General features: G+C 39.0%; 1 protein-coding gene across 1 annotated transcript in view; it reads left to right on the forward strand.

Moving 5' to 3' along the window:
- The window catches only part of rnf150a (ring finger protein 150a), a 129382-nt gene extending 103689 nt beyond the window's left edge, over nt 1-25693 (forward strand). The window contains exon 7 of the mRNA XM_072256190.1: nt 15837-25693. Within this exon, the coding sequence (XP_072112291.1) occupies nt 15837-15955 (119 nt within the window). The 3' untranslated portion in view covers nt 15956-25693. The remainder of the gene's footprint in view (nt 1-15836) is intronic.
- Nucleotides 25694-26222: the final 529 nt, after the last annotated feature.

Raw genomic sequence — 26222 nt, forward strand, 5'->3', positions numbered from 1 at the left:
TCCTCTGCACCCTTTCTATGGCTTCCATATCCTTCCTGTAGTGAGGCGATGAGAACTGAGCACAGTACTCCAAGTGGGGTCTGACCAGGGTCCTACATAGCTGCAACATTACCTCTCGGCTCCTAAATTCAATTCCACAATTAATGAAGGCCAATACACGGTATGCCTTCTTAATCACAGAGTCAACCTGCGCAGCTGCTTTGAGCATCCTATGGACTCGGACCCCAAGATCCCTCTGATCCTCCACACTGCTAAGAGTCTTACCATTAATACTATATTCTGCCATCATATTTGACCTTTCAAAATGAACCACTTCACACTTCTCTGGGTTGAACTCCATCTGCCACTTCTCAGCCCAGTTTTACATCCTATCAATGTCCCGTTGTAACCTTTGACAGCCTGCCACACTATCCACAACACCTCCAACCCTTGTGTCATCAGCAAACTTACTAACCATCCCTCCACTTCCTCATCCAGGTCATTTATAAAAATCACAAAGAGTAAGGGTCCAAGGACCGATCCCTGAGGCACACCACTGGTCACCGACCCCCATGCAGAATATGACCCGTCTACAACCACTCTGCCTTCTGTGGGCAAGCCAGTTCTGGATCCACAAAGCAATGTCCCCTTGGATCCCATGCCTCCTTACTTTCTCAATGAGCCTTGCATGGGGTACCTTATCAAATGCCTTGCTGAAATCCATATACACTTCATCTACTGCTCTTCCTTCATCAATGTGTTTAATCACATCCTCAAACAATTCAATCAGGCTCATAAGGGACGACCTGCCCTTGACAAAGCCATGCTGACTATTCCTAATCATATTATACCTCTCCAAATGATGTTCATAAATCCTGCCTCTCAGGATCTTCTCCATCAACTTTCCAACCACTGAAATAAGACTCAGTGGTCTATAATTTCCTTGGCTATCTCTACTCCCTTTCTTGAATAAAGGAACAACATCCGCAACCCTCCAATCCTCTGGAACCTCTCCCGTCCCCATTGATGATGCAAAGATCATCAATCTCCTCCCTCACCTCCCTCACCTCCCACAGTAGCCTGGGGTACATCTCATCCGGTCCCGGCGACTTATCCAACTTGATGCTTTCCAAAAGCTCCAGCACATCCTCTTTCTCAATATCTACATGCTCAAGCTTTTCAGTCTGCTGCAAGTCATCACTACAATCACCAAGATTCTTTTCCATAGTGAATACTGAAGTAAAGTATTCATTAAGTACCTCTGTTATTTCCTCCGGTTCATTACACACTTTCCCACTGTCACCCTTGATAGGTCCTATTCTTTCATGTCTTATCCTCTTGCTCTTCACATACTTGTAGAATGCCTTGGGGTTTTCCTTAATTCTGCCCGCCAAGGCCTTCTCATGGCCCCTTCTGTCTCTCCTAATTATCCTTTTTAAGCTCCTTCCTGTTAGCCTTATAATCTTCTAGATCTCTAACATTACCAAGCTCTCTGAACCTTTTGTAAGCTTTTCTTTTCGTGACTAGATTTATTACAGCCTTTGTACACCATGGTTCCTGTACCCTACCATAACTTCCCTATCTCATTGGAACATACCTATGCAGAACTCCACACAAATATCCCCTGAAGATTTGCCACATTTCTTCTGTACTTTTCCCTGAGAACATCTGTTCCCAATTTAAGCTTCCAATTTCCTGCCTGATAGCCTCATAATTCCCCTTACTCCAATTAAACGCTTTTCTAACTTGTCTGTTCCTATCTCTCTCCAGTGCTATTGTAAAGGAGATAGAATTATGATCACTATCTCCAAAATGCTCTCCCACTGAGAGATGAGAGACACCGTCCTGACGAAGGGTCTCGGCCTGAAACGTCGACTGCACCTCTTCCTACAGATGCTGCTTGGCCTGCTGCGTTCACCAGCAACTTTGATAGGTGTTGCTTGAATTTCCAGCATCTGCAGAATTCCTGTTGTTTGCGTTTAAACCCACTGAGAGATGTTTCCTATGGTGGGAGTGTCTAAGACTAGCCTCAAAATAGAGGGATGTCATTTTAGAATGGAGATGAGGAGGAATTTCTTTAGCCAGAGAGTGGTGAATCTGTGAAATTCGTTGCCGCAAGCAGCTGTGGAGGCCAGGTCTTCATGTATACTTAAGACAGAAGTTGATAGATTCTTGATTGGTCAGGGGATGGCAGGAGATGGGGGGCTGAGAGAAAAATGGAACAACCTTGATGAAATGTTGGAGCAGACTCAATGGGCCAAATGTTTTAATTCTGCTCCAGATATTATATGCTCTTATGATCTTGTAGTGCAGTTTGAGATTGGCAGTATGACATTGTGGGCATCATTGAGTTGTGGCTGAAAGAGTATGGTTGGGAATTAACACCCAGGGATACACATTGTATTGAAAGGACAGACAAGTATGCACAGGAGGTAGTGTGGCTCTGTTGGTAAAGAAAAATGAACTTCAATCCTTAGAAAGGAGTGACAAACAATCACAAAATGTAGAATCCATATTGGTAGAGTTAAGGAACTTCAAAGGTAAAAGGACCCTGATGTGAGTTATGTACGGGCCTCCAAACAATAACCAGGATGTGGGCTATAAATTACAACGGGAGATAGGAAAGTTTTGTCAAAAGGATGAAGTTATGATGGTCATGGGGGATTTCAGTATACAGGTAGATTGTGAAAATCAGGTTGGTGTTGGATCCCAAGAGAGAATTTGTAGAATGCCTACAAGATGGCTTTTTAGAGTAGCTTGTAGTTGAGCCCACTAGGGGATCATCTATTCTGGACTGGGTGTTGTGTAATGAACCACACTTGATTAGGGAGCTTATGGTAAAGGAAACTTTAGAAGACTGATCATAATATGATAAAATTTACCCAGCAATTTGAGAGGGAGAAACTAAAGTCAGATGTATTTGTATTACCGTGGAGTAAAAGAAATTACAGAGAAATGAGGTGAACTCCTGGCACAACGATAGCCTTATAGTGATAAATGATAAACATAATACTTCCTTCAAAGTATATCTAGATGTTTACCAATATTAAGAAAGCTTAAGACTCTGATATTGCTGTTTCAAGGGCAAATGAAGAGTGGATGGAGATGGATGTCATTCTGTTGTATATCCAAATTAAACCGTTCAGGAAATGATGTAAAAACAGCTTGCGTACAGGAAGTGATGTCCATACAAAATGAACTGCATTCAAAATGAACAGCTCCTCTAGAGGCCATAACATTTACATTTTGTCTTCATTTTCAGTCTATGCTACAAACTTTGTTTTCTTGGTTATCAGCCTTTTGAAATTCACGTACATTGTGTGGGTGCTTTTATTAAGTTATACTTTGTTCTGTGGGTTTTTTTGGCCATGTAATATAGGATCTTAAATTTTCAAACTGAGTAAGATCATAAGATCATGTTTTTGTTGTTTTCTGTATTTTCCTTGCTGAGCATGGTGTGCGTGCTACATTGGTGCTGGATTGTATGTCGACACTTACAGGCTTCCCACAACACATCCTTGGGTGTGTTGGTTGTTAATGCAAAACAACACATTTCACTGTATGATTCAATGTGCATGTGATAAATAAATCTGAATCTATAATCTTCCTGTCTTTTGCCCCACTCCCTTCTTAAACTGGTGTTTTATATTTGTAATTTTTCAGTCCTCTGGTACCCTCCCTAACTCCAGTGATTTCAACTACCTCTTCAGGACTCTGGCATGTAGTCCACCTTGCCCTGGTGATTTATCTACATTCAAGCCTTTCAGCTTCTTCAGTACCTTCTCCTTAATAACAGACACTACATTCGCCTCTTTCCCCTGACAGCCTTAAATGTCTGTCAAATTACTGGTATCTTCCACTGTGAAGACTGGCACAGAGTAACCATTCAGTTCTTGAGGCATTTCTTTGATCCTCATTATTACTTCTCTGACATCATTTTCCAGCAATCTAATATTCAATCTTGCATCTCTCTCACCCTTTATGTATCAATAGCTGGGTGTATAAAGGGAGGACAGGAAGATAAACACAGGGCCCTGGTGAAGGACTTTGTTAAATGGTGCAAGCTGAATCATTTGCAGTTCAGCATCAGTAAGACACAGGATATAATAGTGGACTTCAGGAAGACTAATCCTGCTCCCCGTTACTGCTGATGGTGAGGACGTGGATGTGGTGAGGACCAACAAGTACCTGGGGGTGGACCTGGATGACAGACTTGAGTGGAGCACCAACACAAAGGCCATGTACAGGAAGGGGCAGAGACGCCTCTACTTGCTGAGGAAACTGAAGTCCTTTGGAGCAGCAGTCCCCAACCACCAGGTCGCGGACTGGTGCCGGGCTGCAAAGCATGCACTACCGGGCCGCGAGGAAATGATATGATTTGGCGATATGAGTCAGCTGCACCTTTCCTCATTCACGCCCACTGTTGAGCTTGAACGCATGTGAGGTGATTACCTACGCATCAACCACTTCAGCGCGGGAAGGAGATCAACTCCTCGAGCTTGTAAATGATGGCGGGCTGAAAAGTATGTTTGACATAACATCTCTGCGGGCATTCTGGATCAAAGTCAAGGCTAAATATCCTGAGATAGCCACGAAAGCACTAAAAACGTTGCTTCCATTTCCATCATATCTCTGCAACGAAAACTAAACTGCGGAATAGACTGGACATAAGGAACCCCGTTTGGGTATCGCTGTCTCCCATCACCCCTCGATAGGACCGTCTTGTTGCAGGGAAACAAGCCCAGGACTCCCACTGATTCAGCGATACTGGTGTGTTGCAATGATTTTATATGTTCATACGGTGAAAATATGTGCTGTGTGTTTAATATCCAAACATTACTTAAAATGTTATGATGTTATTGACTTATAACCATATAACAATTACAGCACGGAAACAGGCGACCTCTGCCCTTCTAGTCCGTGCCGAACGCTACTCTCACCTAGTCCCACCGACCTGCACTCAGCCCATAACCCTCCATTCCTTTCCTGTCCATATACCTATCCAATTTTTCTTTAAATGATAATATCGAACCTGCCTCTACTACTTCTACTGGAAGTTTTTTCAACACTTACTTCAAGCTCCCCTGTCCACCGCTGATAATTGACTTATCGCTATATTCATACGAGGAAAATATGCGCTGTGTTTAATCTTAAATTCGTTAGATAAACCCTTTTAGAAACGAAATTGAGTGTATTAGCCACTTATCACCAATATTCCGGTCGTGATTAACACCCTCACCCCCCCCCAACCCCCGAACAGAATCGGCAACAGCGATTTGTAGAAAAAATCAGCACGTTTACGAATGCGCAAGTCACGCATGCGCACTTGTGCCAGCGCAAGGCTTCATGGTCATTGTAGTCTTTCTCTGGGTAAACCCAACGTATTTGACTACTACTCTTGTCCGTTGGCAACCTTACCACCACCCCCCACCCCGGTCGGCCGGTCTGCAAGAATATTGTCAATATGAAACCGGTCCGCAGTGCAAAAAAGGTTGGAGACCCCTGCTTTGGAGTATGCAGGCCTCTCCTTCAAATGTTCTACCAGTCTGGTATGGCTGGTACAATCTTGTGCTGGGGCAATAGCATCAACACGGGTGATGCCAAAAGGCTGAATAAACTGATTAGAAAGGCTGGCTCTGTTATAGGAGTTCGAATAGACACACTGGAGGCTGTGGTAGAACAAAGGACCCCATGGAAAATCCTGACAATTCTGGACAATGCTTCTCACCCTCTGCATGCCACCTTGGCTGACCAGAGAAGCATGTTCCAATGAATGCTGTGCGAGGTCATTCTTGCCCTTGGCCATTAGGCTTTATAATGAGTCAACCTGTAGCTGGGGAAGTGATTACCGCACCCCCCCCCCCCCATTAGACTGTGGTAACTTATTTTTGATTATTTCTACTTCTATTATTTACATCTGTGCACTTGTAATGCTACTGTGACACTATAATTTCCTTTGGGATCAATAAAGTATCTATCTATCTATCTATCTGTCTCTAAAATATTTTATACAATCCATTATTATTGGTTAGTTTATCCTCATATTGTATTTCCCTTTATTGCTTTTTTAAGTTAAGGTTATTGATTTGAATAAATTATTTGTTTCACCCCTAATAGATATGTAAACTTGTGCACAACACTTGCGCTGCAGCCTTTTATATTTAAGTTAACATGATTCTGACATTCTGGGAGTTGGGTCCTCTCCTGGTAGGTGCATTTTTACATGATATTATTTGAAGAGAGTAGGAGATATTATGGAATTGCTATGATATTTTTGGGACTGAGAAATAATTATTCAGATTTTCCCCACAGGCATTTAATTGAATGTAAATGAATACCAGAATAGAATGGATGATGTATGACCTGTCAAAGCTGGGAACCTGATGAGTTGCTGCTTCTATTTTTATTCCATGTTTTATGAATGCATTTCCATCAAAATTTTAAACCAAATGACAGAAAGTCAATGGCGAATTGGCAGTAATTTTAAATAATTTTTTTCAGAAGTTACCTTTCTCATTGGTGGTCATTAATAACTTGCTAATTCTCTGACCACTTGCACAATGTTTTAAAATCTCAATTGTGTGTCTGCAGCTCACCTTTGAAATCTTGCTCCAGCCTTCTCTGTGTGTTGAGATTCAGTGCAAGCATACAACAGAATGTGCACGATCAATTGCCAGCAGCTATCGTATATTCAGAATTATATTTCATACTCTTCATACATTATTTAACCAGTGATGCAAGCAATATGATTGATGCCTGGTAGACTTCTCCACTTTTCAAAATCAATAGATTAGGCAGCTCTGTGAAAACAGACATTTCCGGTCAGAATTTGTCAATCTGAAATTCTGAAATCAAACACAGAAATTTGGAAAGAGGAAGAAGAAAGTGTATGTGAGAGTGATTTTCTGGAAATTGAGATTTAGCCTGAAAGTATAATTTACAACTTCACAGTATTTAAAAGTTTAATATGAATTATTAATCACCATCAAATCAGTAGCCTTAGATATACAGTATGTGCATTACAAGCTTTGTAACTTGTATCCAAAACAAGATATCCTCCTATGTAGCAGGAGCATTACCAGAGCATTTCACTAGTTTAAGATGAAAGTATGGCATATGGTTATTCCTATGCATCGAACTTTTAACATTCTCATTCTTGTATTTAAGTTCCTTCCTTGCATCTCTTTTTCCTAGTAGCATACCAAACCTGGAACCTTCCAAGAATTCTTCCCACCTACTTATCTGTGATTTTAGCTTTGGAATTCTCTTCCCTAAATGTCACTGCATCCTCTTCTTAAATATAAACTCTCTCAATCTATCATCTGTTCTAAAATTTGCTTCATAGCCTTGCTTTTTTTTTCCTCTGACAAAGCTTCTGTGTTCAGTATTGGACTATTTTATTACATTGAAATATGCTTCATTGCTGCAGAGGTGCTGGAAATCTGAAGTGAAACACGCCTCTTCCCACCCCGTCCCCTGTAAAGATGCCATTGCCTTTTCTCAGTTTCTTTGTCTGCCCCGCATCTGTTTCTGGGATGAGGCTTTCCTTTGCAGCACATCAGAAGTGTTCTCCTTCAATGAACAGGGATTCCCTTCCTCCACCATTGATGCTGCTCTCATCTGCATCTCCTCCATTTCTCGGCATCGGTGCTCACTTCATTTTCTTACCACCTTAACAGGGATAGAGTTCCTTTTGTCCTCACCAACCACCACATAAGCCTTCACATCTAACACGTCATTCTCCACAACTCGCACCATCTTCAATGGGCCCCTACCACCAAAGACATCTTTACCCCCCGTCCCCCCACTCTCCACTTTCCACTCGTTCTGTGATTCCCTTGTCTATTTGTCCCTCCCTACTAATCTTCCTCCTGGCACTTATCCTTGCAAACTGCAGAAATACTACACCTCCCCATTCACCTCCTCAATCACCTCCATTCAGAGCCCCAAATCTGTTGGGGTCATCTGCTGTATCCAGGGCTCCTGATGTGGCCTCCTCGGCATTGATAAAACCAGATATAGATTGGGGGACCGCTTTGTTGAGCACTTCCACCCCACCCACAAAAAGCAGCATTTCTCAGTGGACAACCGTTTTAATTCTAACCCCATTCCCATTTCAAGATGTCAGTCCATGGTTTCCTCTTCTGCCACAATGAAACCACTCTCAGGTTGGAGGAGCTACACCTCATATTCTATCTAGGCAGCCTCCTGCCTGATGGCATGAGCATGGATTTCTTCACCTTCCGGTAATTTTTCCCTTGCCTCTTCCCTCTTCTTCAATTCCCCACTCTGGCCTCTTACCTCTTCTTCTCACCTGCCTATCACACCCCCCTCCCCCTTGCCCCTCGCCCCTCTTCCTTCCCTTTCTCCCATGGTCCAGTCTCCTCTCTTATCAGATTTCTCCTTCAGCCCTTTGCCTTTTCCACCTATCCCTCTCATCTTCTTAATTCATAACCCCTCCCCCACCCACCTGGCTTCACCTATCACCTTGTAGCTTGTCCTTCCCCTCCCCCACCTCCTTATTCTGGCGTCTTCCCCCTTCCTTTCCAGTCCTGATGAAGGGTCTCGGCCTGAAATGTCGACAGTTTATTTATTTCCACAGATACTGCCTGACCTGCTAAATTCCTCCAGTGTTTTGTTTGTGTTGCTCTGGAAATACACAACCTGGTCCAAGGTTATGTATGGATAGAGAAACAGACTTAATATTTCAGATTGATGACTCTCCATCAGAACTATTCTGATTTGAAGTGTCTGTTTTCAAAGAGCTGGCTGATCTATTGTGTATTTTCACTCTTTCTGTCTTATTTTGTAATGTAAACTGTTATTGTGTAAGAAATTAAGCAGACAGTTCTAATCAAATAATTGCTTAAAATCTGAAGTAAAAAGAAAATGTGCCCTGTAGGTAGGTGACCAAAACTGCACATAATACTCCAAATAAGGCCTTACCAATTCCTGGAACCTACCAGCCTTCTCCTTCCCACCCTCCCCCCACCTTCTTTATAGGGCCTCTGCCCCTCCCCCCTTCAGTCCTGACGAAGGGTTCCGGCCCGAAACGTTGACTGGTCGTTTCCATGGATACCGTCCGACCTGCTGAGTTCCTCCAGCATGTTGTGAGTAAGGCCTTATCAATATCTTGTACAACTTCAACATAATGTCCAACTCCTGTACTTTGATCTATGAAGGCCATGTGCCAAAAGCTTTTTTTTACGACCTGATCTACCTGTGATGCCATTTCCAGGAATTGGGGATCTGTATTCCCAGGTCCCTGTGTTTTACGGCTCTCCTCCATGCCCTACCACTCACCGTGTAAGACCTACTCTGGTTGGTCCTCCCAAAGTGTAACACATCACACTTGTCTGCATTAAATTCCATCTGATACTTTTCAGCCCATTTTTCTAGCTGGTCCAGATCCCACTACAAGCTTTGATAATCTTCACTGTCTACTACACACCCAATCCTGGTATGTGACCAAAGCCAATTACAAATTTCTACAGATATACTGTGGAGAACTTTCTAACTAGCTGCATCACCATCTGATATGGGGGTTGGGCTACTGCACAGGATTGAAATAAATCGCAGGGAATTGTAAACTCGGTCAGCTCCATCATGTGCACTAGCCTTTGTAGTATCCAGGATATCTTCAAGGAGCGACACCCGAGAAAGGTGGCATCCATCATTAAGCGCCCGTCACCCAGGACATGCACGGTTCTCACTATTACCATCAGGAAGGAGGTACAGGAGCCTGAAGGCACACACTCACTGATTCAGGAACAGCTTCTTCTCTACCATCCAATTTCTGAATGGACATTGAACCCATGAATATTACCTTGTTACTTTTTTATTTTTATTTTTGCGCTAATTTAATTTAACTATTTTGTATATATTTACTGTAATTCATTTTTCTCTATAATTAGGTATTGCATTGTACTGCTGCTGCAGAATCAACAAATTTCATGACATATGCTGGTGATATTAAATCTGATTGTGATTGGTGTCATCTGCAAATAAGCTGATCCAGTTTTACCAAATTATCATCCAGATCTTTGATATAGATGACAAACAACAATGGTCTATTGTTGATCTATCAACCCAATTTGTTTACATTCATGAAACATCAGACCCCTTCCTCAATCACAAGCACCATCAGCCACATAACCTCTACTAAAAATGCATCCAGCTTTTATTGCTTGGTAATGGAAATCTTGGAAGCAGACAATTTCAGTGTGAACAAATAATTAATATTATCCACCACTGATGTCATCCTTGCTTATTGCAGGTGGCTATTTTCATAGACCTAGAGAGCTGTTTCTCAGTACAGGCTGTCCCCGGGTTATGACCACCTGACTTATGGATGCGCCTACATACAAACAAGCTCCCATAATATTATTAAATTTTAAAGTCGATTGTTCCTATGAACTAGTTTCCTCATTCCACTTGCAATTATTGTACTTTCTTTTCGTTTTATGTGCTTTCAATTGTTCATGTTGAAATTTAAGTTTAATTGTCATTCAGCTATACACAAATACCTATGAATATAGCCTGCCGATACAGCTTTCCTCTGGGGCCAAGGTGCAAAACACAGTACCAACAATCATACACAGCACAAGACACATATACAACATAAGTTAGCAGTAAACATACAGTCACACAAAAAATTATAATATAGCTCCTGTCCCTGAGTGACATGTCCTGTAAGTTGATGGTGCATTGATGTCATTGGCAAGAACAAGCCCTCACCAGACCACAAGTGAAAGTATATACACATGCATACACGTAATTCAGATTATCTTCCACTGAGTGAACACTGGAAGGCAGCCCCAATGGGTGGGACAGGCCCCCAATCCAGCATGGACACCATGGCACACCGTCTCCAGAATTTCCCCTTCTAGGTGGCTGCAACAGGCAAGCCTGCAGTATAAGGCCTAGTCTGTGTTACAGCTGAGGCCATGCAGCTCCTCCCGCTGTCCAACAGGGACTTGCAATCAGAAGAAAAACATCCAAGACAATCACTCGCTGTTAAGACTGCACACCTCCTTTGCGCACCAACTCTGGCAGCTTTCTAGAGTAGGTAGCAACGCAGTCTGCACCATGTCCAGCAGTGTCTTGTGATCGTAAAAAGGACAAGCCACCTTTGGTTGGCCCCAGAGAGGCCACTATGTCCAAGCACACCACCATCTTACCAGAAGAGTGGTCCATTACAGTACTGTGGAAGTATAGTTACTACACTGAGTCAATCCTGTGTGTTTTCCAACATGAACTAAAATTGTCTTATGGACGAGTGGATAAGCAGAACCACTGCTCATTACCCAAGGGCAGTCTGTGTCAGTAAGAGTCAATGTATAGATTATGTTTTCAATGTTATCAAGTTTCATTGCTGAAAACTGCTATGGATTTACTGTCTACTGATCTACTTCACGTTAATGCTAACACAGCCAGAATCAGTCTGGTTTAATACCACTTGCATATAGTATGTTGTGAAGTTTGTTATTTTGCAGTAACATGTAATGATAAAAACTACAATTTGTAATAAGTATATACTATATTTTAAAAAATTAAATTAAATAAGTAGTACAAAAAGAGGAAAAAATACTGAGCTGGTGTTCATGGGGGGGGGGGGGGGTCGTTGTCCATTCAGAAATCTGATGGTGGAGGGGAAGAACCTGTTCCTGAAAGGTAGAGTGTGTGTTATCAGGCTCGATAGTAGCAATGAGAAGAGGGCATATGCTGAGTGATAGGGTGCTTAATGATGGATGCCATCTTTTTGAGGCATCAACTTTTGAAGGTGTCGTTGGTGCTAGGGAGGCTAGTGCCCATGATGGAGCTGGCAGAATTTACAACTTTCTGCAGCTTTTTCCAATCCTGTGCAGTGGCCCCTCCACACTAGATGCTGATGCATCCACTTACAATGCCCTCTACAGTACTTCTGCAGAAATTTGCAAGTGTCTTCAGTGGCATACCAATTTTCCTCAAACTCCTAGTGAAGTATAGCTGCTGTCATGCCTTCTTTGTAATTGCATCAGCATGTTGGGCCCAGGATAGATCCTCAGATGTTGACACCCAGGAACTTGAAACTACACACCCTTTCTGCTTCTGATCACTCAATGAGGATTGGTGTGTGTTCCCGCGACTTCCCCTTCCTGAAGCCACTGTGAAGAGCGGAAACAGTATTTGCATTGCAAGCTAATATTGTATGCACAGGTTCATATACAAATTTCATGACTAAATCCTAACAACGGTGGTATTGTTTTCTACACAGGTAGACTTCTAATGAATGTACTGGCTCCATGGTGTATGTGTTATCCAAAATGTATTTCACCTGACGTTGATGTCACTAGTGTTTGGCAGCTGCCTGAAGGAAGCTGTAAATATAGCCCCTTATGTTTGTAGTTTATAATTCTCTTTTTATCAAAGACTATGAATATTTTTGAGTTATTTTTAGTCAAATTGATATTAAAATAGGAATAAATTGACTTGTGGCTAACCACAGCCAAATTTCAAAGTGTGGTGGAAACAAAGAGTTTGTACAATTTATTCTGAAGTATAATCGGGTGATATTTAAGGGTATTAAAATGACTGTTCCTCATCTTTAGACTCTGTATAATCATTAATCATTTAATTATAATTTTTCCCATTTTCCTTTAACATAAAAGTATTTCCAGCCTGTCGTCAATACCAGCTCTCAGCAATATCATTAATCTCTCCCATATTTTCTTCTGTAACATATTCTCTTGTACATGTCAATCAAAACTTCCCCAGAATAATGTACAGGAGACAATCAACCTACTAACTGGCATATTTGTGCGGAGCTAAGATGTTATAACCTGGAGCAAAAAAAACTGTTGAAGAACTCAGTGGGTCAAACAGGATTTGTAGAGGCAAAGGGATGGTAAATATGTAAGGTTGAGACCCTATGGCAGGACTGTGTGGAGGGAAGATGGCCGGGATATAGAAGTGAAAGGAAGGGGTGAGGCAGAAGCTGGTAGGTGGAACTATGGGGGGAGGGGATGATGGACAGATGGAGCCGGGTTGGGAGGGGAAAGGTAGAGACAGAAGCTGTAGGTGATGAGTGGAAACAAATAATGGAAAGCTGTTAGGCCAATTGAACTAGGTGGGAGAAGGTAATAATTCTAGGAAATGATAGGGGAAAAATGGAAAAGGTGAACAGTAGGAGAGAGACCCTGGATGGATTGGTGAAAGTGGGCAAAAGCACATGATGAGTGGATTTACTGAGATGAGAAAATTCAGTATCCAAGCTGAATTAGGCCTGTGAGAGGAAACGGGAGCACTCTGGGAAAAATTCATGCAGTTACAAGGTGAACTTGCAAACTCTGAACAGACAGCATTGGAGTTCAGAAGCTATTCCAGGCTGCTGAGGTTGTGAGGCAGTTGTACCATTGTGTTACATGTATATCCCATATCTGAGAGTATTTGTTTCTTTTTTAAAGTACAGGCATCTTGCTATTTGCTGTCCGAAGTTGCTTATTAAGACTGAGGAAGTTTTGTAAATCCTGAAGCAACCTGAGATAGTAGATTATTCTCTAATCCAGCATTAATCCTCCGTGCTCCAGAAATGATGCCAGAAGGCACAGCAGCTGCATTGAATGCTATACATTTTAACTTGCCAGACTCCTAATCAAGAATCAGTTGCTCTTCCAATGACTTTTGGCAGAACCAGTTTAAAAAAAAGTTTGTTTGTTTTTTTTTAGCACTCTTGTGAGACCTGATGCTTACTTTCTATTGCAATGTGATCTCATTGACTATTTAAAACATTTTAACACAACACATTTTTAAAGATAATCCTATTTAACAAAGCTTGAACTAGAAAAGTATGAGTGTCAATGTTGGAGAATAAATTATGATCTCAATGTCAGTGCAGTGTTCAATATTAACATGTTCACATTCTCACAGTTCTCAGTATGCTGCACTGCAGGTGCAAATTATGCAGCCATTTCTTAGGGGAACATGGATGAATCTGAATGTAGGAGTGTTGGTCCTGGTGAATCAGAGGAGGCAACTTCTTTATAAAGATTAGCTTTATTTTTCACATGTGCAGTGAAATGTGTCATTTTGCATTACCGGACAACATTATCTGAGGATTGTGTTAGGCAGCCCCGCAAGTGTCACCAAATAGCATGCTCACAATTGACTAATTCTAACCATCCATCTTTGGAATGTGGGAGGAAACCCACGTGTCACAGACAGAACATAGAAACACACACAGCGGTGTGGATTGAATCACAATCGATGATTATGCTAGCCACTACACTACCGCACTACTATTTGTTTTGGGGTCACAATTACCTGACAGGGCTGAGTGCCGGATGTTAATTGGATGAATCCTGTGAAAAAAAGAACTCTTGTTTCTGAAATGTCTGTACTTTAGGGAAAGGTGCAGTCTAGACAAATTCTCATGCCTCCTTTGCCTGCTGTGGTGAGCTGAAGAAAAGGGAGTTAAAGTCTCCTTGAGTGATGGAGTGATCGTCCTAACACAGTAATGAGATGTGGCAGACATCTGCAACAATAGCTTAAAGTGATCCTGGGCTCGCAATATAAGAGTGACTTTGATGCTGGCCTCCATGGATAAAACGTATTTTGGGTTGTAATTAAGATTGAAGATCTCGAATCTTAGCAAGGTCACAGAATGCAAGAATTCAAGGTGCTTATTCTGCTGCTGCCTCTCAGTAGCTACTAATCAGCATCAAGGATGTTGCCAATCTTTCATGGCATTCTTTTCCTGTGTGCGTTTGCTGTTCCCGTCACATGATTAGAGACTTGGAATAGAGCATCTGGTGTTGGTGTGTCTGTTGTTGGGCATGTGAGCAACATAGCCTGTTAAATGAAGTTAGAGCTTTATTACTTGGGAAATTTGGTCTGGGATAGGATGTTGAAGTTCAGTTTGGAGGACTTGGAAGCTTATTAGTGGTATCTTTCAAGTATCTTCATTTCATTGTTGCGGGTATCCAGGGCACTGAAATTTATTATTAGACTAAGAAGCATCGTAGAATCAAGTATCAAAACAGGCCTTTCTGCACATTGTGTCTGTCAGCCTTTGATCACCCACTAAAACACAGGATAACTTGAAATTTCATTTTAATCTCCGCACATACTCCTCAAGTACCCACAGATTCTACCTTTCACTGACACACAAGGGGTAGTTTAAAATGGCCAATTAACCTATCAACCTGCATATCTTCGGGACCAGAGCACTGAGGGGGAAATCCACATGATCACAGAGTGAATGTGCAAACTCTGCATTGAAGGTCAGGGCTGAATGTGGGTCTCTGGAGTTGTAAGGTAGCAACTCCTTTAGCTACATCACTGTGACTTAAAGGCTTGGAGTTCTGTATCATCATGTGCACCATGTAACTTGCATCTCTTTGAATACATTTTTAGTTCCTTGTGGAAGTTGCTGTTTATTGATCAGATCAATACGAGTGCAAGGTCAGCTACCCAGTAAGGATTTTGTAATTGCTGTTCACATTGCTCATTGTCTCTTGCAGTTTTACTGAAGAAAATGTGAGACTATATGTTAATGAAATTTGATTATGACAAATCTCATCTTTGAACTGGGGTGAGAATTAATTAACAGTGGAGAAATATTTAGATAATTCTAGCCCTGGTGCTTTAATTCAGTTGCAGATTTCCAATTAATTGATTTTATCATCTTTTTAACGTGAATTTTATTCTTGACTGTAAAGATATATTTCTATTCCAAAGTGAAGCACAAGTCTATCCTGTAAGATGTCCTAATGCATTCTGATAAAAAAATATAGTTAGAGCTTAAAACATCCTTTTAATGTTGCTGTAGTTATAAGATGTGATTTTAAATGTACATCTTTTCTCTCTCTTCCTTGAAGATGATGAAGGACCAATTGTGAGCAGTGATTCGGACACCTCACTGATTCTGGCTGTTGAAGTTGGACTTTCTGACATAGAGCTCTCTACTGACCAGGACTGCGAGGAAGTGAAATCCTGAGAAGGATGAATGATGTGGTTCAGACAAGCTCACAGATTAACTGCGAAGTATCTTGTGCATTCAGACGAGAATGATTGTGAGAGCAATAGCGACAATCATTTACTAGATACAAATTGTATAGCAGTTGATGTCAATTTTCTTCACAAAGAACCCACAGGCTTATCACTTGCCTCATTTCTACATTCAAACAAGCTGGTAACATGGTTCAGTGGCTGAGCTGAGAAGAAAATAACAATGTATGCTTTTTATTTTAAGTTTTCAATGATAGTCAATGACTTATTTGTGTTTAAAATTTTATTTTTGTGACTGACACTTTTCCAGAGTTTGATCCTATGAGGGTTAACAGATTCCTGGAATCAATGCCTCAACACTAAAACACTCAGTTGGTGCTCTTAAGTTGTGAAATGAATTTTAAAGTTGATTCCAAGTTCTGCAGTCTTGTGAATCACTGGCTTTTTTGTTGTCAGCATTAAGTAAAGTTTATTTGTGCAGTAATTATTCAAAAAAGCAGCTTGCAGATGCAGGAAAGAAGAAACCTCTTGAAGTTCAGTTGCCATTTCTTGATGTATTTTTGGCCATTAGAAAAGTTAGTGATAGTATTGCACAGAGATGTTGTCCATAAGCAATATGCTCTGCTGGAGATTTGGACAGAATGAATGTTCCAGTAACAGCCCACTTGCTTTCTATGAATTCATGATAGATTGGGATTTGTGTGTATGATTGACACTTGACAGCCCCCCCTCCCCGAATCTGTGATATTTTGGCCAGTAACACTGTAGTTGTGTAATTGGTCAAATAGGTTAAACCACCAACTTTATACCCCTAATGGCTTTTAAGAGATAGGAATCAAAACTAATATTAGTTTTACAGCATACTTGACACGAACTGACCTCTGCCAAAAATGAATTTACGCAATATACTGCTGTACTTCAAAAGAATTTTTTAGTATTTTATGTAATTTGAATTTTAGTTGCTTTATGTCATCTATCCTAATAACAGCTTTTGTACATTGAAAATGTGTGAAAATGCATTAAAATTACAGATTGTTATACAGTACAATCTGAATAAATGACTTTTCAAGTCATGGAATTCTACAGCAGCATTTTTGCATATGGATCCTTCCCTTGTAGGAAAGAACCTAGTACTAAAGCATAATGTTATTGCAAATTTCTAAGTTCTGTCCAAAAAGAAAGGAAAATTCCCGCTATGTAACAGAGGTTATATATTTTTGAAAGTATTGCTTTTGTTCCATATGTAGATTAACTATTGAGATTAACACATCAAAATATGGAACCTGATAATTGTAATGCTTTAGAGCAAATTTAAAAGCCCTGTGATGACCTTTTGGATCCCAGACGTTATCATGTAGTTAGTAGGGTTTGTAATTGGTCTGGTACATCTTTAGATTCGGAACAGTACAATAATAGGCAAAGTTGATGGTGTATTGATTTGAAAGTTTTGGAGATAGTATTTTCATTGATTTTGAAAGAAAATGTCCCCTCGTAGGATTTGAAATATTCAAGAAAGGCCATGTGGCATAGGAGATGATCAGCTTACTCTTTTCTAGTTTAAACTTGATGGATGTTAAAATATTTAACTGCTAATAAATTTTGGAAACGAATTGAAACATATTTGATAATGAAGTGTGCCTCAGGTTAACTAAGGGGCTGAAGAATTTAAAGGAATTCAATTCGTATTTAAGATTGCTTATTACTGACAGGAAAAATATCATAGATACATGAGATTAGTGAAATTCTCAGTCCTAATTGAACAAAATAACAAATCAGAATAGCTATTATCAATACTGTGTCAGGTATTGTTAGTCCTTTTAAATCTCCGTCACTCGCTATGGGATGAAACTCATCATTGTAAGAAAGAAAATCATTTGAGGTGTTCACCTCTTCAAGAAAATAATATTTTTAAAGAGTCATGTGCTGTGCTGTACATTGTTGTTTTCTCCTGTTCAATATCAAATATCTATACTGTTTTCCATATTCAAAAAATTTGCTAATTTTCATTTGGTATTATGAACAACGTATGCATTGCTGAAGTTTTCCAGAGAAAACTTTCTCAAAGTTTGAGTATCTGTATAAGTTTATTATAATGTTACACTAAGTTCTGGTCATTTTCTTGCATTATCATTTTACACTGAGTTTTATCAAGATCTGCATTCACCCGTGCACCAAGGTTTGTGATATTCTGCAGGGATTGTTTCCCAAATGGAAAATGGGAATGTTCAGCAGGTCACCTATGCAGAGCAATACAATTTTGGACAATAACTTCTTATTAAAACAAGGTTTTAATATAAGCATGTTTTAGGTTTTAGAGAGTGAGCTGAAGGTATCAAAGGGTCTGTGATAGGGTGAAGAGCAAATGAGTCACTTAAGTGATAGCAATGGTACTGGCTGAGAGGGGTGGTAAAGGCTCTTTAATTGATGATCGAGGATGTAGAAGAGAGAAACACCGAGCACTATGAGGTACAGAACAATACAGTTGCTGGAAATCAGAATTAAGAGAGAATGCTGGAAAAGCCCTGTGGTTCATGCAGCATCCGTGAAGAGATTAAAAAAAAACAACTGTTAAAAGTGCAGGCTGATAACTATTGTATCAAAAATTATACAAATGGAAAAAAACTTATTCTGTCTTTGCTGTTGAGTCTAAGGTCTATAATGTGCCTAGTTTGAAAAGAAGATGCATACTTAAAATGTATACAACTGTACAGTGAAAAGGGGAAAAAAAATGAAATGGGAGTTTGATTGAAAGTCTAATAACAGACAACCTGAAGCCTTGCAGACTGAACAGATAAATGCTACAAAACAGTTGCCCAATCCGTAGAGGGCTAAATACGGTGCAATAATTTGCAAAAAGTATAAATGCTACAGCTGGAGGGTGTGTTGGGTTCTTGAATGGTGGGAAGGGAAGATGTAAAGGGGCACACGTTGTGTCTTCTGCAGTTGCTTGCGAAGGTTCTATGAGAAAGGGAGGACATATTGGTGCAGGTGGGAGTGAGTTGGAGAGTGAAGACGGGATAGTCCCTTCAGAATACTGGAGTGGAATAATGTTTAGCACTGATTCTCAAGCAATGGAGAAGTTACAGCAAAGGAAAGGAAACAAATTTAAACTTTCTTCAGATTCAGTCACAGTAATCTTGTTGAGCTAGATGACCAGAGGAGCTTGTTTGACAGCCAGTTGCATTTATGTCTCCAGAAATGGTTAGCTTAGCTTCAACAATGCTGATATATGTTGCTCTATATAACTCTTACCCTATCTAAATGTGGGTTTGATAAGACAGTATCGATCCAATTAGTCATTCATCTCTTTCAAGCTACAGCTTACTATTACATTTCATTTTGAGATACTCTGTAAGGATTTTTGCGTCATGTTGACAGCCATCTACCTTTCTGACTACAGGGCCAGCAAGTTAATTGTGTCCCTCCCCTTTCACTTTCTTTGCACTTAGCCTTTTGAGATGCACTTCACTGATCTTCACTGACATTTGCAAAGCCTGGCCTTCCGCAAGAAATGCTGTGTTGTCAAATAGCTTGTGTTCCAAATGACTTTTCTCCTTTGATGTTAGAGCCCTTTACATGCTAAATATCAGTTAAAGAACTAATGCATTCTAAGGATATATATTTAAACATTCTACAGTCTTTTTCTTATGAATTTTTTTTAATTAAGAATTTGCCCCTATATTACACTACAAACACATTTGTTTATAGAAAGGACACAGGAGGGGACAGTTAATAATAGCAGTTTTGTGAATTTTTGAATAACTCCTTTAATCAAAATTGTTCAATCAATTAAAACTACAATCAGTTTTGTACTTCTGAAAAAGCGTTTTTCCTTTTAAAATCAACTCAGTGTTTTATTTCATATTGAAGTTACTATGATTAAGAGAAAAACAATACCTGTTACTACCTTTAGAATGCTAACACTCAGATCATTGGTGTAGTTCAAATCATTGAAACAATTAAATTTTGTTTTTAAAATTTATGAGTCAAGTTAATTGCAAGAGTTCATTTGAAAGTTCACATGAGGTAAATATGAATTTTACCAGAAAAATCATCTTTTTACTATTCAAAAGCAACATAATTCAATTGAAAATATTCAACCACGGAGCACATAACCTTACTAACTTTTAAACTATCCATGAAATTGTACTCAAATTTGCATGTTGCCTCCATTAGAATGATTGGAGACTCAGAGTGGCACTTATCCCACTTATCTGGGATACTTTGGGATCAGTCTCCTGGTGAGTGAGTGTATAATAGGTTTTTGAAAGGATATTTATATAATTTTGCTCAGTAGAAACTGGGTCACAGTTTAGAAGAGAAGAAGTTGAGAATAACTAAGATAAAAAGACCACAACATTTTCTTGTGACTATACTTCAAACACTTAATTAATCAAGTATGCCCTAAGCAATCTATTTGATATTTGCAAGAATGCATGAGGATTGTAGCTTACCATAAACTATGACTTATTGTATTCTGCACATACTTTCCTCTTCTTTAGTACTTGTAGGAATAAAAATTCTGATCATGACAAATTTAGGAGAAGCTGTAACAAGGTAATACATTTGTCTTAGTGTTATGCAGCATGGACCAAGTTGCCCAAATGAGCTAGTCCCATTTACCCGCATTTGCTCTGTATGCATATAAGCCTTTCTTATCCACATACCTATCTAAATAACTTTTAAACATTGTAATTTTACCTACCTACACCACTGTCTCTGACAGTTCACTCCACATGTTTATCATGGTGTGTATTGATAAATTTGCCCCTTTAGATTTTTCCTCAATCACCTTAAGTCTATGTCCTCTAGTTTCAATCACCCCTACACTTTGGAATAGACTGTCCACGTTCATTTGCCCAATCTATGGCTCATGATTTTATATACCTCAATAAGGTCACTCCAGAGCCTCCTATACAACAGGGAACAAAGCCGCTGACTATCTAGTCTCTCCATATAAAGTCCTGTAACATCCTTGTGAAGCTCTTCTGCATGCTTTTCAGCTTAATAAAATCCTTGTGTCCGACTGATTTCTGCAATCAATTAAACTGGGCAGATTCTTTTGCATTAATTTTGACTTCCTAATTTGTATGTTATCATTTTGAAAACGATTCAGTTTAGAAGACATTTTTAAATTCTGTGAATGTAAAGGTTGTAACAAATGTGCTTTATAAGTAATTGGTAGTGGTATCAATTATTAGCTCTTCATTCTTGTGTTTTTTGCATAGAAAAATAATTTTGATCCATTATCTTTTGGATTTGTTTAAAAAGTTTTACTTTTCAAGTATTCCATTTGAATAAATCAGAATAATATTTTTTCTGCCATTTAAATTAATTCCATTTTATGCAACAAAATTTTTTTGTTCCAGAAATACACATGGCATTTCAATGATTCATACTTCAGCTTACTGGCTTTGTCTTCATAACACAATAAGGACTAATTTCACAAAGATGACAAGAAATAAGATTTAAAAGTAAACCCTGAGCTGTTCTCTCTGAGCTAAAATAGGTCTGAAAAGATATTTTAGTTTACAATATCATCAAAAATCTGTGAACGTGTGAAATATTTAAAAAACAAAGAAATTCTGCAACTATTCCAAACAATCAGAAGACGTCAAGGGTACAAATATAAAGATCAATGGCCATCAATTAGAGCTAGAAAATGTTTTGTCATTTAATCCCTGACATACTGTACAATCACCAACCATCATAATTTTCCATTCTCCTCCTTTCATTAATTCTTAACTTATTTCTAACTTATTTCAGTTCTAATGGAAGTTCTTTAACTTTCATTAGTACTCACTGTGTCTGTGTCTCTTTTGCTGCCTGAGTTGCTGAGTAGTTAGTCTTCTCTGTTTTTAATTTGAACACGCGTTCATTCGGATACATAATTTTGTACTTGAGACCATAAAAACAACACACTAATCATTGTTTAGTAAGTTTTAACAGTTTCAAAAATATTTACTGTACAGAATATCATTCAGTTTACATTTAATCATTATCTGATGTTATTGATGTGAGAACCAAAGATTTAAGAGTATATCCTTGATAATGCAGTATTTCTCTAAATGTGAATGTTGTATAATTAGTAAACCATTGAGACTCCAACTACTTCCCTTCTGTCCTACTGAACAGGTTTTCAGATGTCTGGAACCACAGACAATTGCAGGAAATGATCACCGACCATTGTTAAATCCTATATCAGTGCTTAATACATTCATTAAAAATAAATGTTAATTGCATTTATTTTCTGAAAGCCTTCAGTTCTCTAAGATTAAGTCAGACAATAGTGCTTGGGTGAATAGATCAGATCAGTCCAGTCACCAAGGTAGGTTATTTTTCTGTGATCCAAGGTAAATGCACAATGTTGAAGGCATTGAAAACGATGAAGCAGAATTCAAAGCATAGATCTCTCAACATCTTGTGTGTCATAGAAGATCAATTTCTATCCCTATCACTCTCACTTGTTGCCAAAATTCCCAGCCTAAGAAGTGATGCCAATTTCAGCTTTGGTTAGTTGTTGTTTGATTAACTTTGTATGTTGGCTGAAAATCATTCAATAGAATTTCTCACAATGGAATGAATAAATTTTTTATCATTACAAGTTGTGAAAGCATTGTTTAGGCACAGATTATCCATTGCTTTCTCAACAATATATAATTGAAACATCTATATATAGGTACTGATAACTTGCTTTGGTATTTATTTCTTGAATTAATCCAGTTTTGAATAAGAGGTACTTTTATGCTTAGCATTTTGTCCTTTCACTTTTAAAAACAAAATTCTTTGTAGTACCATGCAAGAAAGACACCAGCCAGAAGGAAATGATGTTGCCAGATTGAATTGCAGAGGTTCATAGCAGTAATGTGGCAATTTTGCTTGGATATATCTACCTACCAGCACTGTGGTTCTCCTCAGTTGTTTACAAGTGTACAGATTTTTCAAGAAAATCTACATTTATCATCAATCAAATGGAGCACTTAGTTTAAAAATGTTGCAGGGGGCAGTGAGAAAATGTAAGGTGGTAAAATTGGGGAAAAAAAGAGGGATTTTCCCTCTTTCAGTGAGCAGGAAGTTGAATTGTACTGATCACATTTTCAGGGAGCTAGCAAAAGTGACTTTAAAGTGGAGTCAGTTTGCTGTAGAGTGTTAGTTTGCAGTAGAAGTTAGGTGTTAATAACAGACAAATGAGAGGAGGTTGGTCCAGTTTTGTAACGTATAAGAATGCTTTTTATCACACAGTTTAAACTTAAACATCAGCAGTTGGGACTATGTACGTAATAAGATTTCATTCTTGGTAAACATGCTTAGTATTCACATATCTAAGTTCTTTCAACCTACTGTTTGCCAAAGGTTGTTGAACCTGTCTTTAAATCGTCCAAGTTTTATCTGACTGTAGCAAAACAGGGCTGTCCAGTTCCAAGAATCATTAGTCATGTTATTGCAGGAAGTTTCACTGTTTGCCTTGCATTTAAAGATGTTTTTTGATGCACCTCACTATATTGTCAGGTATGCTGCTATTGGCCTCAGAAACATCAGTCTAGTGCAAATTTGTTTTATCAATGCTATTCTAACATTTTAAATAACTACTTAGTTTGCTAAGTGTTAATTCAAGCAGCAAATGGATTGTCTGGTGATTACAATAGACTTTTCTAGTTGGCATTTTGCCAGATGCTACAGCTTGCGAAATAATTTTGTAGTATAAAGCTAAAATATGATGCAGTTGTATTAGTTATAATGCATTTACTCCAAACATTTTCTTTTATATATAGTGTTGCAATTATTTTATATTTGAAGTGGGTTGTTATTGCTGAAGTAAACTATGTTTGTTTCTTCTCCATAATGCACTTTATATATCCTAAAAAAGAGGGCATCCATGGATGTTACTGGGAAAAACAGATTGGTCTGATGCAGTCAATAATAAAGCATTTATTGTTTGACATTACTTGCTTCAACATTGACTTGATGCTTGTGTGAAGGGGAGGGGTTAAATTCAAATGAACAAATAATATTCATTAGCCTATTATTTTGTTACAAAACAAAATGTATTATGTTTTACTGTGTTCATATGTACTAGGTAAGGTGATGCAACTATGAAAGAAACAAAAGATCAGTGGGTTCCAATAAATTTTAATTGAATGGTTTTCTTAAGTAGTGAGTCATATATTTGTCTCTTTATTAAGCAGATTAGTGCTGATTTTCCAAGAACTTTCATTGTCCAACCTTCATATTCTGGGCACCTCTGGAGAGTTTTGTGATTGTGAAGAGGGACATTATGGTGCTGAGAAACAGAACCTACACGTGACCTGTGGCACAGTCTTTACAACCAGTTTTAAGAAGTAGTCAAGATGTCTTCTCTATACAGTATTGTGATTATAGAGACGACTTCTGAGAGGTGGCAAGATTCCAGTCCTGATGAACGGTCTCGGCCCAAAACGTCAGCTGTACTCTTTTTCCATAGATGCTGCCTGGCCTGCTGAGTTCCTCCAACATTTTGTGTGTGTTGCTTGGATTTCCAGCATCTGCAGATTTTCTCTTGTTTGTGATTAAACAATTCAGTTGGAGTTGCCACCAGCAGTAGGTTGCATTTTATGTTGTCTTTTACAATAGAGTAAGGTTAATCAGTATTCTCTTACATTTCCTAAAAAGTTAAGTATTTTTGCCATGTAAAATATTTTCTGATTGTCACTGAAAAGTTCTGATGCATATTTTTAGTGAGTAAAATATGCAATGATCTTATCTGAATGCCAATAACTAGAATCTTCCAAAAGCATAGGGTTCTTCTACATGCTCATTCATAAATCAGCTAGAGAATGAAGCATGAGTATGTCCTTGCATTTTTTGATGCTTGGCCTAGAAAATATAGGGTAACTTGATAGGATGTGAGAATGGAGCCTGAGCTAATAGTTTGACTTAGACACAAAATCACATTTTCAAAGACCACATTCTTCACATGAAATGTGAAACAAAGGTGTCTTTAACCAGGGGGGAGTTGTGAGGTACATGATCCCAGAAATTTCAACACCTCAACACATGTGCACTTCACAGTTGATCTGGGGTGGTTGCTTGCTGGGGGATAAGGGAGCAATTTCCTTACTTGCATGATATGCAAGGACAGTCTCTAAGTGTTATACATCTCTGGTCTTCAGCAAAGCAATGATGTAATTTTGAGAATTGTGACCTTGCAAGTGTGCTTATCTGTGGCATATGCTCTTAAAGTTGTGATTTACTGTTGCTTAATATAAATGGCCTCAAACAGCATAACCATCCAGGTATGATCAGTCAGGTTTCTCATTCAGACAGTGGGGCTTTATGATAACAGAAAATGGCGGATACAGGAGTTTTCTCCACTCAGGAGACTGGAATAACTGTGGCTCTCTAACAATCAAGTTGGCCTTTCTCACAGTAAGACCTGCTTTGCTGGTCAAGACATATTCAAGTCTTTCAGCATTTACACATTTCAACATTGTAGTTGTGGCATGAAGACTAATGCTAATATTATAAATATTGTCCCAATGTAATAACAATAACAGCACTTTGAAAGTAGAAGTGCTTCCATACAAATACAAAATGATATGTTTAATTTATTCCTAGTAAAGATAATCTGCTTTGCTTTTCATTGTCTCTGTTGATATGGTCCTATGTATCTTTATGCAGCACAGGTTTTAAACTGGCTGACCAAGTGACTCTTGTTCAGTTATTGTCACATGTTGGTTTTAATAAAATGCATCCCTAACATTCAGACAAGTGCAGACCTCATTGTTAGTCATGTCAGAGAGCAAAAGAGTTGCATCAAGGGTTTATCAAGTTGAACTTGAAATACTGAAATGCTGCCTAACTTACTGAACTGTCCCAGTATCTTCTGTTTTTGTTCATTTTCCCACATTGCCATTTTGCTTTTAGACTTCTATTCCATGAGTTTCTGTGGACCTTAGCAGGGTCCAGATATTCACTGACTTGGTACTAATTTTTCAGCAATTGCATGGTGGTGAAGTAATTACAGATGTGGAGCAATTTGAATGATTCTTCCATTCAGAAGTGTCCTTAATACCCACGTTCAACATCCAGATGCTTAAATGTATCCAGGGTTTTTGCCATGGCCATTCCACCAGTATTAGCCATTCCTTAGATGAAGAGCAGTCATCAGTTCCAACATTATCATTTACTAGTTTAGATCTGTGTTTCTGAGCCAAATCCCAGCATTTATTCTTTCTATTAGGTGCTAAATTAAATAATCGTCAGAGTTAAATTAATCT

This window comes from Mobula birostris, chromosome 4 (assembly GCF_030028105.1).
Source record: "Mobula birostris isolate sMobBir1 chromosome 4, sMobBir1.hap1, whole genome shotgun sequence".
NCBI classification, from domain to species: domain Eukaryota; kingdom Metazoa; phylum Chordata; class Chondrichthyes; order Myliobatiformes; family Myliobatidae; genus Mobula; species Mobula birostris.